At 42.2% G+C, this 14635-nt stretch overlaps 1 protein-coding gene across 1 annotated transcript; it reads right to left on the reverse strand.

The window, feature by feature from the left end:
* Positions 1-3650: 3650 nt before the first annotated feature.
* LOC109781663 (histone-lysine N-methyltransferase CLF-like) lies at positions 3651-14167 on the reverse strand. Its single transcript, XM_045230716.2, has 16 exons — positions 13602-14167; positions 12034-12147; positions 11612-11940; positions 11074-11235; positions 10269-10353; positions 10003-10152; positions 9872-9919; positions 9739-9804; positions 9328-9620; positions 8124-8217; positions 7797-8008; positions 6517-6648; positions 5699-5789; positions 4788-4835; positions 4568-4696; positions 3651-4374 (listed from the first exon to the last, which is right to left on the reverse strand). Exons 1-16 carry the CDS (start codon positions 13692-13694, stop codon positions 4012-4014), a joined length of 2409 nt encoding a protein of 802 aa, XP_045086651.1. The 5' UTR covers positions 13695-14167; the 3' UTR covers positions 3651-4011.
* Between the last annotated feature and the right edge of the window lie 468 nt (positions 14168-14635).

The raw sequence follows: 14635 nt of genomic DNA on the forward strand, positions 1-14635 counted from the left end.
TTTATTTTTTATTTCTATTTACCTAGTTGTAGCGTAGGAAGAAAATAGGGCGCTACTACTACGTGATGATAGTAGTAGCGTTGGTAGAAAGAGGCGCTACTACTAAGTATCTTAGCTGCAGCGCTTGTTTAGAAATGCGCTACTGTTAATTAATAGCTGTAGCGCCCTAGCAGTAGCGCGGGTGCCCGCGCTACTGCTATGTAAAAAACCAGCGCTACTAGTAAGGTTTTCTCTAGTAGTGCCTTCGTTTTGGCTTAGTAGAAATGCCTATTAGGCTGGTTTCTGTAAAAACAAGAAAATCGCACGAAACATGAGGCACCTTTAGTGCTACACTATCGCACGAAATTGCGTTATGTGTACCTATGAATTTTACTAACATTATCCCAACTTGCCTACCATGGTTGCTCAGTCGCCTCTCGTTGATCGTCAGTTGCCTCTAGTTGAGTCTCAATTGCATACAAATACTATGAAATTGCCTATCATTGATGTCAGTTGCTTGCTAGTGCTAATTAGTTGCATGTTGTTCGGTTGCCTAACTCCGCAAATTAGTTGCCTATAAATATTGTGAAGTTGCTTATCATTGTTTTTCTAAGTTGCCTAAAAACATTATGAAATTTATTTGCCTACCGGTGGTAGGTGAGGGAGAGGGGGACAAAGTTGTGCGCTCGCTTCAACTTAATAGCGCAGCTGCACTTTTAAGCATTTATGTTAGGTTAAATATTACATTGTTGCTTACTTGGCAGAGAGATAAGAAAAGCAGGTTGTAGACTTACAGCCGGCTGTACCACGATCTCCAAGAAACTTCTGATTCAAGCGTTGAAATCCAGTTCCGTTTTCACCATTAAGTTTCTCACGACGAGTTCTTCAAAAGTAGATCCCATATTGGTAGGTTTTGTCGGACATTTTTTCGTGGGCAACTTTGGTTACAATGGAGGCAACTTTAGTGCTATAGGGAAGCAACTTCTTCTTTCTGGCCTAATAGGACTCCTATTAGTTTAGTTTGTGTAACGAGAAAAATAACACACAAAACATGAGGCACATGTAGTGCTACATATAAAAGCAACTTCCTGCACTATGTGTACCTCTGAATTGCGGTAACATTATCACAACTTGCCTATTGTTTGATGTTCAGTTGTCTACAACTGAGGTTTAGTTGCCTATTATTGTTGCTCGATTGCATAATTTTGCTGATTAGTTGCTGCAAATATTGTGAAGTTACTTATTATTGGATTCTCTAAGTTGTCTACATACACTATGAAGTTGCCCACCGGTGATGCTTAGTTGCCTGTCATTATTATTTTAGTTGCCTACAATACAAAGAAAATTTTCTCTTCAATGTTTCTAAGTCACCTATGTATGAAACTAAGTTTCTTACCATACCAAAAAGTATTGTATGCAACTAAGGAAGATGTTAAGCTATTAGCTAGTCATGGTAGCCAACTTAGGACATTGTTAGCTTACCTTGAAAACTAAGTTGCCTACAATACTATGAACTTTAAGGCGAAACTAGTTATGGTAGAAAACTTAAAGGGTCAAGCTAGTTAACTTGGTAGTCATGGTTGTCAGCTTTAACGGGATTTTCGTTGATAGGCGATCATACTACACAGACTAATAAAAAGTTGCTTTTTTATAGCACTAAAGTTGCCTCCGCAGCATCCAAAGTTGCTTTAAAAATAGGTTCGTTGAAATGTAGCCATATGGGATCTAGGTTTAAAGAACTCATCGCGACAAACACAATGGTCAAAACGGATTTGAAAACCGACGCTCGAGTCAAAAGTTATGGATTTTAGAAAATTCCGAGACCCTAAATAAATGCATGCACGTGGGATTTTGCTGAGGCAGAGAGGAACGTGAAGACGCGAGGGGACCAGCCGATCAGGTGCTTTCCTCTTTCGTCAGGTATCCACTTTTGAAACGCGGGAGACTAGTAGCAAGACGATCGCAATAAATATACTGAGATCGGACGGCTTGGACTCGTACGCTCGCTGCAACCAAATAGTGCAGCTGCACTAATAAGTATTTAGGTAATAATAATAATTAAGAAAAAACAATGTTTCCATGCGTGCCTGCCTGCCTGGGTTGCGAAAGGATTGGGAGATGCAGCCAAGGCATGCAGTGTACGCTATGATCGAAATCAGGCGGGCGGTAGAGCTACATGGCTACATATGTATAAACCAGCCTCTCACGGCCCATCAGCGTCGGCATAGTACACCCACCCGCACCGCCACGCTATATCTGCCAACTAGGCCGGCAATGGCCGGCCGGGGTCTCCGCGTCCCCGAAGCCAGCAACCACTATATTAATATATATAGTGCTGCCATTGTTTCCTTCCCAAGATCCAAGCACAAGAAGTTCCTAGGATCCATCGAACCACAACGAGCTCCACGACACTTTACTAGGGGCTGCTCACACACACACAGTCAGCTTTCGCCTAGCTAGGTCCGTTGGTCCGATGGAGGGTGGCGGCTCCGGCAAGGTGGGCTCGCCGGAGGACGCCGCCGCGAGGCGGGCGAGGGAGTACCACGAGTGCAGCTTCTGCAACAGAGGCTTCACCAACGCCCAGGCGCTCGGGGGCCACATGAACGTCCACCGCGACGAGCGCCGCCGCCAAGCCGCAGCACCACCGGCCGACGGCGGCGGCTCGCAGAAGAAAGGTCCCGGGAGCAGCGAGGAGCTGGACTTGGAGCTGAGGCTCTGATCATTCGTTCATCTGGTTTACTAGCGATCTGGGGTAAGCTATATCTAGTTATCTACTGATTGATGGGTTAGTAGTTTCTCGTTTGGTTACTATATCAGCCTAAAGAATCATGTACAAATGTATACATGATCAGGATGTGTGGGTGTGTGGGTGTGGACATATGTATGTGGTGCATCAACATATATAGTGCACGTACATACATACAGAAGTTAGGAAGGTATAGTATGTACATATGCTTTTCCTCTCCTCTCCAATGGCATTGGATATGGATCTGTGTATGCTACATAGCTGAAGAATTTCTATAGAGAAATGTTATCGATGCTTGGACAAATTAATCCACGAGGAATTACTTCATGCTGCATTAATTGTGAAAAATTATCACGAGAAATATTATTTGACCCAAGACTAACTGTGTGGCATGTATGTTGTCCATCACTTCATTGATGATATAATTGCTCGTGTATTAAAGCTGTCCCAAACTGAGCAAATGTTTTACGAATTACAGCATATAAACTTCCCCGCAAAAATTGATCTAAGAATCGAAGCATATAAACTTTGACCAGACAACAGAAGAAATCTAGGAATACTACAAACTTCGATGAAGAGTTTTTCATACTTTGCTACTCCAGTTAATCTGTTGCAGGAAAATCTAGAGCCCTGAGTGTCAGATCTCTGAACTCGACGATAATGCTCTTTTGCAACGGTCTACAAGGGGCGAAATCTCACCTGAACTTTTCCATCAGACCTCACCAACTATCTCCAGGCTGACCTCAACCGTCCATCAAATGTACTCATATATTGAGTACATTTGACGGAGGGCCCTTGCATCTTGCTTGCCAAACCAGCAGGCCATAACGACAGGGCGTTGCTCGAACACCAAATTGCTCGCAACGACCGTCGTCGTGCCTGGATCAGCCTGTGCGGTCTGGGAATTGCAAACGCACCAACAAAGGCAAAAAAACCTCGCTGTGCTGGGCACAGAGCACAGCATACATTGAAAATAGGTATTCAATTAAACCAACGGCACAGCATGATAGCCAGCCACCGAAACTGACACAGCGTCCGGTGCAGTTTCCAGCCAAATAGACCGGATGCCAGCAACACCACTGACCCCAATCGCCGCTACGGCGTGGGCACCTTATTACAAGCCCTAGGGCTGAATAAAACCCGACACTTATTAAATGGTTCATGCTCCATCCACAAGGAGTGCTGATAAAGGTGCCAACGAATGTCAAAGTTCAAACCAAATAAAGTTGCTGACATAGCTTCTGAATTTCGGCCCCGCGACAGAAGAATCAACCAATGGTGTTTCTTCACCGGGCATGCTTCCTCGGTCGCCCTCTGGAAGACTTCCCAGGCCTCTTTGCTCGTCCGCTGGAAGATTGCCCGGGGTCTTTCGCTCCAGGAGCATCAGCCTTCTTTGCGCTTCCACTGGAAGACTGGCCGGGGTCTTTCGCTCCAGTGGCATCATCAGCCTTCAGAGCCCACGCTGGTGCTTCGTCAGGCGCGTAATGGTAATCATAAAAAATCTCCTTGCCTGCATTAATCCGCTCATTGGCGAATATGCCCACCCTATGGTCGCCTGCTACAAACATAACCTTGGCATAGCAATTCGGATCAGGGGAATGGTTGGCAAACTTCAGCTTGTTGCCCATCCTGAAGGCATCGAGAACAAACTGCGTCCAAAGAGTATGCATAAGCAACAGCTAGCGTCTGGATCAGATATAAAATACAGGTTCTTGAATAAACCGAGCTGAGAAGGAGAATAACTTAGCTCATGCAAAAGCACTATAGCTAAATCTAGTGGTCAGTCCCGCATGTAACCGTGAATGTTTGCATACTGTAACTGGTATATTTCTGCACACGTACCTCAGTATTTAAGTTGAAAAGGAATGATGAATTCTCACGGTCATATCTCTGTCCACGCTTGGCTGCTTCCCTATGAGAGATAAGCTCCCCAGTGTACTCCCCAAGACAGTCATCCTTGCCAACAGTATTCTGAAGATTGTGGAAAAGATATTCATGCTTGCCAACATTATTCTGGGGTACAGGAAAAGAGTGATGAAGAGGATGAAAGGAGCAATTTTACCTTAACGAATGCTCCCCAGCCAGAAACATCAGATCTCCCAAGTACGACCTGAAACAAAAGTCACACTAATTCAAGACCATCAACAGGCCTAGAAAATATATATGTTTGTTTGAAAGAGAAGCAGGACATTCTAAAAGAAAGTGAGTATTTTATTTCCCTAAGAAAAGTGAATATTTATAGGGAGGCATGTGTTTTACCGGGTATCCGATGTGTCGTGTCACAACATTAAGTCAATCGTGAACATCAAAATGCAATTTGCCTTCAATATCTGTTAGTGCCCTTTTAAAAAAACAAAGGTGGCATTATCCAATTTTCTTTTTTCCATTATTTCAGAAGAAAAAATGCTGTCCTCAAAGGCTACTAAACTTCAATTGATGGTAAGAAAAGTTTTTGCTGAAAAAAGTATCAGACTTGAATCAAGTTTACGGTATCAGTTTGTTTTAGTATCCTAATTGGTTCATAGCTGGCTCGGAAACCCATAACCAAGAAAAACCAACGCTCATAAGGAATCAGTTCCTAAAGGGTCTATATGGGATACAGGCTTCAACAGTAATGAAAGGTACTCCCTCCGTCCCATAATATAAGAGCGTTTTTGACACTAGTGTAGTGTCAAAAACGCTCTTATATTATGGGACGGAGGGAGTAGCTCAAAAGAGATCTAACACTTAAATCATGTTTAAATAGCATATAGCAATTCAGACCATGGTCTGGTGAAACTATCTATAAGTACAACTGGGTAATGGATTGGACATATGAGCCTGCAGTTATGCACACAAAGTATTTGCTGCCCTTATCTTTATCTTTAGTTTAGTAAGGGACATGATTACAAGTCATCAAACCAAGTATCGACTCAAAGAAATTATAAACAAGATGTCCACAACATTTGATAGCATAAGTGCATTGTTGTTTACCTTTTGTTGTTGTCTAAGAAGCAGTTTCATGTTCTGACATCCATAATTATCACCTCTTTGGTTGGGGACACCCAATGAACCGTCACCACACCTGTAGGTTAGAAAAGGAACAGTTCAATGTTGTTCTAAAAAACTTATGGAGCAAACCACTTCCGCAAGGCACTAATGGAACACCCTTTTTAGCATGACTGGATAACTCTGACTTTATACATCTGAGGTTGCTTTCAAAATTAAGTTACCCAACTGAAGTTGCTGTCCAAGATTTGCTGTTTAACTCTACATACATGCATAACAAATTAACAATTGAAGTAAGCTACAAAGTCAGAAGATTTCCTATCATGACATGATTTCAGAAAGTAACTTTCGAAGTTCAGGTAAATACCCATCAGATATTGTTCTAATTTATTTGCACAGTTAACATTACGTCAGATTTTAGCAGAGGTAAACAAAGTGCATAAACAAATGGGAAACATAGATGTTTTCACCCCCTTTAAACAATGCACTGGTACACATGAGCATTCAATTAACTATGCTAGCAAATGGGCAACATCATATCAAATTAATAGGCATGATGATTGTCAGTTATGGCTGATGGCTACAAATTTATTTTATGAACTTAAATTCAGTCCCATTGTTTAAGCTTTAGTTGCAGAAATGAGTATCTTGAGATTAAAAAAAATTGAGAATAGTAATTTTGAACTACTCTGGTACAGGTTGGATCATAGAGTGCAAAGAACAAAAATCACAAGTCTGTCTAAACAGATCATTAAAAATTAACTACAAAATCTTTCAAAGATTCCCCAGTTCCAGATACATACCCTACCCCACACTTTCTGCACACATCAGGATCACATTCCCTGTCAGCAGCAAAGCATGGGCACTGGCGGCTGCGACACTGAGCCTTTGCACAATTACAGCCTCGAAAACGATTCTTGCACGCTTTCGGACACCTGGAATGCAAAGAGCATAAAATTCCACACAACAGATAACAATCTGTAAATGATGACATAAGGATGAGGATACCAAATTGTTTGCATGCTACCGGATGTGTGTTCATCCGTCTGTATAGCTCATTACAATCATAATTGGAATTTCTCAAATGAAGTAATAATAACAAATTATCAAGGACCTAAGAGTAGTACTCCCTCCGATCCATATTAGTTGTCGCTCAAAGGTATGTATCTAGCACTGAAATACGTCTAGATACATCCGTTTCAGTGACAATTAATATGGATCGGAGGGAGTATTGGATTTCATTCTTTTCTGAGAGTTGATCCATCTATTATGCAGCTTCGTAAAATCTTTTTTGAATCCAATAGCTTAGATATTCTCTATAAAGAGTTCAAGGATGGCAACGTGTCATGAGACAGTAACTCAACTACACAGTACTCAGTCGGTACATTAAGCAATATAACAGAAAATTAAAGCAAACTGCATCTATAAATATATGGTACATGTGCAATGATATTCATATCCAGAAGGACAAGCAGCCTCAGTTCACCTACAATAGGACTAACCAAGCATAATCTCTACTATTAAAGTGGAGTCTGCGGTCGTGATGGTACGTCGTGGTCTGGTTTGGTTTCATAAGTTTATTGGTTTCACGTTAATTATGGAGAGTATCATTCTTTGGACGGGAGGATCACATTAATTATGGAGAGTATCATTCTTTGAACGGGGGATTACGTTAATTATGGAAAGTATCATCGAGTGTTTGACGGGAGGATCACGTTAATTATAGAGTATCATTCTTTGGACGGGGGATCACGTTACTTATGGAGAGTGTCATTCTTTAGACATGAGGATAACGTTAATTATGAAAAGTTCATCGAGTGTTGGATGGGAGGATCACTAGAATATGTATGCCCCCGTTGCAACGCCCGGGAAATTAGCTAGCCTAAACAAAGGATGAGTATCAAACCAAGCCACACCGAAGCAGAGGGCAAACAATATTTCTGGTACCAGCAAAAGTAGGTTAGACCATGGGAGAGATCAGCAATAAGTCAATACATAGAAGAAAAATATATCTATATACTTCAAATGCATACAAACTTAAGCATAATGATGCAAAATTTGTAAAGGAAAACAATTAACTCACCCACAGAATTTCTCACAGCATGTATCATTTTTCCGACATGGACACTGTTTCCCACATGCCGATTGACAACCACATGGATTGTAATGCTGACGAAGCTCACCCTTCATTGCTGCAATCCTTTTCCTTATGAAACGGTAGACTGTAGATCTTGAGGCATGCTTGACCCTTCCTCGCTTTCTAGGACGCCGTGATCCCAGGCCCAACCCATGTCCCTGTGATGTCAACATCGGCAGCACTGACATAAGACCACCCGGGTAAAAATATATAGAGTAGACTGAAACCTACTTTTATGAATCCTTTAACAAGAGAATCAACACCGTTAAAAACCTCTGATGTGCTGCTGTTCTCAATATAATTCATATACTGAAAAACATCACTGCATGTTTTCTCTCCAGCAAGAAGGTTCCGAGCAATTAAACAACTGCATGAAAAGAAACCCACAGGTTCAGTCTTATGACTATTGATTCCGGAAAGCAGGGTAAACCTATGACTACAATAATGATAATGGAGAGCGATGATTCAGCCCCCGGAGTTATTTGCTCCCACTGTGAGCAGTAAAATCCCAAGAATAACTTCCGACTGTCAACAATTCAAGAAAATAGGACAGATGCAAGTGATACGTGCTTGCAAATCTTCATGGAAAATGAGTAGTTTTGCACCCTAGCAAAAAAAAATCAGTGCCCTAAAAAATATAAGTGGTAGTGGGACTGTGGAGTCAAAATTTTAAAATTATATCATTAGTGGAAATATTTTTGTAGTTATGTTTCTAAGCCGATGGTCATAGTCCATGCAATTTCAGATAACAGAGAATTTTTAAACAATCCATTCTCCAACGTTTATCCAATCCCCACTACAGCTTAACACTTGTAGGATGATGATGAGGTAAGTAGAAGGCATGAAGAATTATGGATAAACATTACTCATTAAGGATCCATGATCAAAATCTTCCAAATGGCGGAGTATAACCCTTCACACATAACCTTACTTAGTTCAGAATTATGTTGACAGGTTATTCAAAGCTACATAGGAACTTTGACCTGACTGGTTGTATAATACTCCCTCCATAAAGAAATATAAGAGCATTTAGATCACTGAAGTAGTGACCTAAACGCTCTTCCAAATGGCGGAGCATAACCCTTCACACATAACCTTACTTAGTTCAGAATTATGTTGACAGGTTATTCAAAGCTACATAGGAACTTTGACCTGACTGGTTGTATAATACTCCCTCCATAAAGAAATATAAGAGCATTTAGATCACTGAAGTAGTGACCTACACGCTCTTACTCCCTCCATTCCCAAATATATGTCTTTCTAGAGATTCCAACAAATGATTACATACGGAGCAAAATGAGTGAATCTACACTCTAAAATATGTCTACATACATCCGTATGTTGTGTCCATTTGAAATGTCTAAAAAGACTTATATTTAGGAACGGAGGAAGTATATTTCTTTACAGAGGGAGTAGTAAGCAACACACTAACATTAAGTTCAAGGTATAAATTCAGTCATGAGGAGAAAGGTCCAACCTGTTCCTTCCAAAAATCTCCACACCTTTAACTAGAAGCTCTTGCTCAATCACCATCCAGGATACAAAATTGTCTTCTTGCCTGCATATATTCTTATCGACTAATTCTTCCTTCCTCGAACTATCATGACCATCTGTTGCTGAATGCTCATTATTTGTTTCCACCATCAAATAATTACGATCTTCCACTAAAGCTGAGTTATTCTCCATTTGATGTGCATCCTTCTTCCGAGAACTTCTTGTGCTTGGAGAATTATGTTGTGAGTATGCAATTGAATCTTTGTGTTTGGTGGCCTGGCAATATATGGTTTGAGAACAGTATCAATGCAAGTCGGTGCTTATCTTTCATAATCAAAATTGTCAGAGAAGACAAGCAGCTTTTCAGAAGTCATATACACCATAAAATACGAACCAGTTTATAACAATGAATACCACATGGTACATCATCCCTGCTGTTCCAAGGTGATTGCTTTTCTGCCTGTATGAAGAACGCACAAATAAGAAAAAACACGTAATTTTGGAAATAATTCTGGAACAGAACTTACAGGAAATATTATATCTTGAGAACACCCGTGTAGTTTGCAATCAAAAACCTGCCAATGTCACGATGAGAAGAATATTCATCAGCAACAAGAGGCATTACATATATCACATGATGATTGATAGATGAACATACTAGACATCGCCGACAAAAGAGATTATCGAAGGAATCCAGTGCTGCAGCCAAATCTTTATCATGGTAGATATCTTTCAGTTTGGCATTAAGTTTGGACACTTCTTTGGAAGAACTTTCAGTACTCTCTCGTTGTAAGATCTCATATCTGGCCTGTAAAAATAGGGCTATGTGTGTTATTGTCAATGCTGAAAATGTGAATTGGAAAAGGAAAAGCCCAAATGGCCAAAATGCTATTGAGATTAAGTGGCTATGAAGAGAAAACTAACCTTTATATCACCAGGAGTCTTCTCAAAACAGTGAGCTAGGGTCTCCAGCGCTTCATCAGACATGCCACATCCGTCAATGGTCATCCTAACATGAAAGTAGAGGAGGAACATAAATTATTACACCAAAACATCAAAATGCCCAGTGAGAGAAAGACATCTTATAGCAGAAGCCAAAATATATTGTTGATCTATCAAGTTTAAGAAAGATGTAAACTCATCAACAGACTACTCAGATTAGAGGTAGACAGGGTAAACTCGATAATTTTGTTCCTGAACAATATGGTAAAAACAAATCCAGCACCCAGTTTGGATAAAACTAAAAAACCTTACTTTTCTGGGGGTCCAAGCTAGGCTAGTTTGATTATGCTCCCACAATGAAGAATAATTAGACAGCAGCAACAACAGAAGAGACCCTAGGTAAAAAAGTAAAAAAGCCACACATGTGTAACTTATTGCTATTGAAGTTCTCTACTACATGAAAATGAAGTGGAGCTATGCATGCCACAATAATTACATAAGTGATATTTTGTATTTGCACTACTTTAACACTGTATAAATCTTGATATACTATGTTTTGTGAAATAAAGTTGTGACAATCTTTAAATTTAAAGTAAAGTGTGTGCAATCTCTAAAGGAAAATACGAGAAACTTATTGCTTTAAAGAAAAGTAAGTGCAATAGCGATCATTCAAAAAACTGTGATTCTTAAACCATAGCAGATGTCAGTCACAAATAAGTGCAGAAGTTAAACCTAGGTAAGGTAAAGTAATGCAAAAGAAAACAATGGAAACCCCAAGTTTGTTTACCGAATAAAACAATCTTCAGAGCTTTTGAATTCCCTTTTCTCCTCTTCATCCTCAACAACTTCATCTTCACTATCACTGAACATTAAAGCTCCACCACAATCTGCATTATAGTAAATATTTTGTCGATGAAATGCAGATTGGTCTTCCGTCATCCTCTGGTTCCTGCATGAAACCCCGAGAAATCTTTTGTCTCAGAACCAATACGAGACCTTACTCTTGCAAAAAGAGAAAAGTAAAACTCTTATGTACTCCCTCTGTCCGGAATTACTTGTCGTGTAAATGGATGTATCTAGAACTAAAATACGTCTAGATACATCCATTTTTGCGACAAGTAATTCCGAATGGAGGGAGTACAAAATATACTATTAAAATCCCTATCAGCAAACACTTCCATTCAAAGCATGCCCTCAATCTAATCATAAGCTGTTGCTGCTGCTCTCTACCTCAACCGTGCAGTAGCGACACACAGAGATTCAATATTTAATGCATCTGCATCAGTTTTGGGAAGGTTGGGAAGTGCCTGTGATATGAAACAGACCTGTCCAAAAACACCCATGTTGTATAAGGTGGAAGGTCTGACACTGTTGGTAGTTCAATTGGCTTATTAGCATTCTTTGCAGTGAGAATTCCACCCAAAGTAGCAGTCGATGTGCCATACGGACTATCTTCTTGAGAACTGCCACCATCTTTCTCAGCAAGGCACAGTTCAAGACCAAGCGTTGAGCACGACGCATCGTCTTGCCTAGGTGTCAGCGGATTCGTGGCTAAACCTGTACCATCCAATGCACTCGTTTGCCAGATTGTTGAAGAACCGCGATTGCTCTGCATAATGGTGCTGAGCTTAATCTTGTTATTCTCTACCATATCCTGGAAAAAAAATATAACAATCAGACAAATGACACCGGGAACATCTGATTAATAAATGCGGAGGGGAGTACAGAATGTGTGGTTTCAAAGCACCTTAATCTCAGCGGAACGAAGTGTCGCGAACTCATTCTTCAACGAGTTAACATAAGTTGGAACGGAGACCTCGCCTAATTCTCCATCCGGTATAGCCTCATCATCCTGAGGAACCTGCATTGACAGTAACTTCATCAACACATGCGTAACACACTCACATAATGGTTATATGACTGATTAGGGGTACAAAAGTATCAGAGCCGAAAAGAGAGGCGATATTAGACCCCAACCATTAGTTCCACTCAACATTACAGGGGGTCAGGATTCAGGACACAATGCACAATAGAAGTGTGGATTTCCAATTTGCAGATAACTCTCAGCTGCTAAGCACAGTAGTGAACTGGGGCATATGATCAGGTACCAACGTTATAAACTGAACTCATAATTTTCTAAGCAAAACTCCAACGGCCATGAACTCTCGTTTTCTTTGATTTAGTAGGAAAATTTGGTCTGTAATAATCTGCACTTTGGGGCTTGTTGGCTCGTCAGTTTTCTAGTTCCTTAATCTGGTAGAACTTGGAGTCGTGTAACAGATTCTGCTCTGCTTTCGTTTTGAATGAAAATGGAACCGGGGGGCGTTTTGCCCTCCTGATAGTCTAAAAAAAAACTCCAACGGCAGCTCCTGGATTCGAGAAGGGGAAATGCAGGATTAACAACACCCTAAAAAACGAAAGAGATCGGAATGTCGAACCCCTCGGCGGCGGCGGCGATGCGCGTTGGAGGCGCAGGGGTTTGGAGACTAAGCGTCTGCGGCGACGGCGAGCTACGGTGCGGCGGCAGCTCTAGCCTCTAGGGCACAGAGAAGGATTGGGGATTTTGCGGCCGCATTGGGTCGGAGCGTCGGATTGCAGCCTACACCACTAGGTCTCTCCGGGCCGGACCCCCGGCGCGAGCGGCCGGCGGTTGGCGCTGAGAACCTGTATGTGGCGGCGGCCATCGGACCGGACGCCGAGATGTTCTGCGGCGGGGACAGCATGCGCACAGCGGAGCGCGGCGGCGTGGTAGTGTATTTTTCAACCTTTTGTGGTGAGCACACAAACGACACAAAACTCTCCTCAAAAAAGAAAAAGAACAAGAAAAAAGAAAACACAGAAACGAGACAAAACTGTATGAATTGTAGACTCCAGATACTAAGAGCATCTCTAACAGACACTGTAAACTCGCGGCCTGAAAAAAGCCACGTAAAATATGTTTTTGGGCCGATTTTGCCTCGCACAGAATACACCCTGCAAACGGCAACCGTAAAACCAAACATTCCCCACCGCAAATGGATAATCCTGGGTCGTCTTCTACAATTGTTTTCTTGTTCTGCTGGTCGCTCAGCCGGCTGCCCGCCGTCCTTCCCCGCCTCCCCTCGTCGTTCCCCGCCGCCCCCGACCGCCCCCCGTCACTCCTGGCCCTGCCACGCCACCACTACCCCGACCTAGGCCGCGAGGAGCCGCGGGAGGCCAGCCCCATCCAAGCCGCCGACATGAACGACCATGGCGGAGATGACGGAGGAGGACCGAAAGGGTTGCTGCGATACAAATACGAGAGGGGAAAGTAGGGGAATTGGATCGGGACCTCACCAGATCGAGGCGTGCGTTGTTGGAGACAGCGGAGAAGGACCGGATGCGATGAATTCCGTCAGATTCCGGACTCCGGTGTCGGTCAGGTGACATTTGGGGCAAGAAATCTACCCACAGCCAGCGTTGACCAGTATACGGGGCACCCTCAGTTTGGCCTCCGAGCCTTCAAATACAAGGGTCTCGGGTGTGGGTTTTCGGTGGCCTGAAAAATATTTACGGGTTTGACCACTTTTACGGTGTCTATTCTTTACACTTTTTTGACCAAAACCTTCAAAACGGAAAATTATAAGGGTTTGACTGCTTTTACGGTGTCTGCTAGAGATGCTCTAAGATATAATTCACACAACGCTCTTCTAAAAGCACCAAAGACACACAATACGAAAATACTCTTGCATAGTTTTTCAGCAACATTGTTTTCTCTCTCTCAATGAATGAAAAGGTCGTTCCAGATAGCCGTTCGTAAAAATATATATTGAAAACTAACTTTTATAATAGATTTGATCTTTTTGGAAAAGGAAAAACGGAAACTAGCACCTCACCAAGTAGGGGAAATCAGATTCCGCCACCATACATAGAAAGTAGTAAAAAGTATCATACTCGAACCAAAAATCAAACACATTAACCTATGGGAGAATGGCGGACAACCAGCATGGCCGCGTGGCGCATGCTGGTTGGCCGTGCCAAGAAACTTTTTGATTTCTTTTGGAAGATGAAATTGAGAATTTTTTTGATTTTTTTGGAAGGCGAAATTGAGACCTTTTTTTCTAGGGCACAAAGAAGGATTGGGGATTGGGCGGCCGCATTGGATCGGAGCGTCGGATTGCAGCATACACCATTGGTCTCTCCGGGCCAGACCCCCGGCACGAGTGGACGGCGGTTAGAGCCGAGAACCTGTATGTGGTGACGGCGGCCATCGGACCGGGCGCGAGATGTTCTGCGACGGAGATAGCATGCGCACGGCGGAGCACGGCGGCGGGGTGGTTTCAACCTTTTGTGCAAAGCACACAAACATGACAAAACACTCCTCAAAAAAG

Source organism: Aegilops tauschii, chromosome 7, assembly GCF_002575655.3.
Source record: "Aegilops tauschii subsp. strangulata cultivar AL8/78 chromosome 7, Aet v6.0, whole genome shotgun sequence".
Classification (NCBI taxonomy): domain Eukaryota; kingdom Viridiplantae; phylum Streptophyta; class Magnoliopsida; order Poales; family Poaceae; genus Aegilops; species Aegilops tauschii.

What these genes read in the sequence shown, in the direction of transcription:
- LOC109781663 (XM_045230716.2), bottom strand. Translation starts at nt 13,694, where the DNA reads ATGTCACCTGACCGACACCGGAGTCCGGAATCTGACGGAATTCATCGC. An exon ending in TCTTTTGTCGGCGATGTCTA is followed by an intron (nt 9,920 to 10,002) that starts GTATGTTCATCT and finishes TGACATTGGCAG; the next exon opens with GTTTTTGATTGCAAACTACA. An exon ending in CTCAAGATATAATATTTCCT is followed by an intron (nt 9,805 to 9,871) that starts GTAAGTTCTGTT and finishes TTCTTCATACAG; the next exon opens with GCAGAAAAGCAATCACCTTG.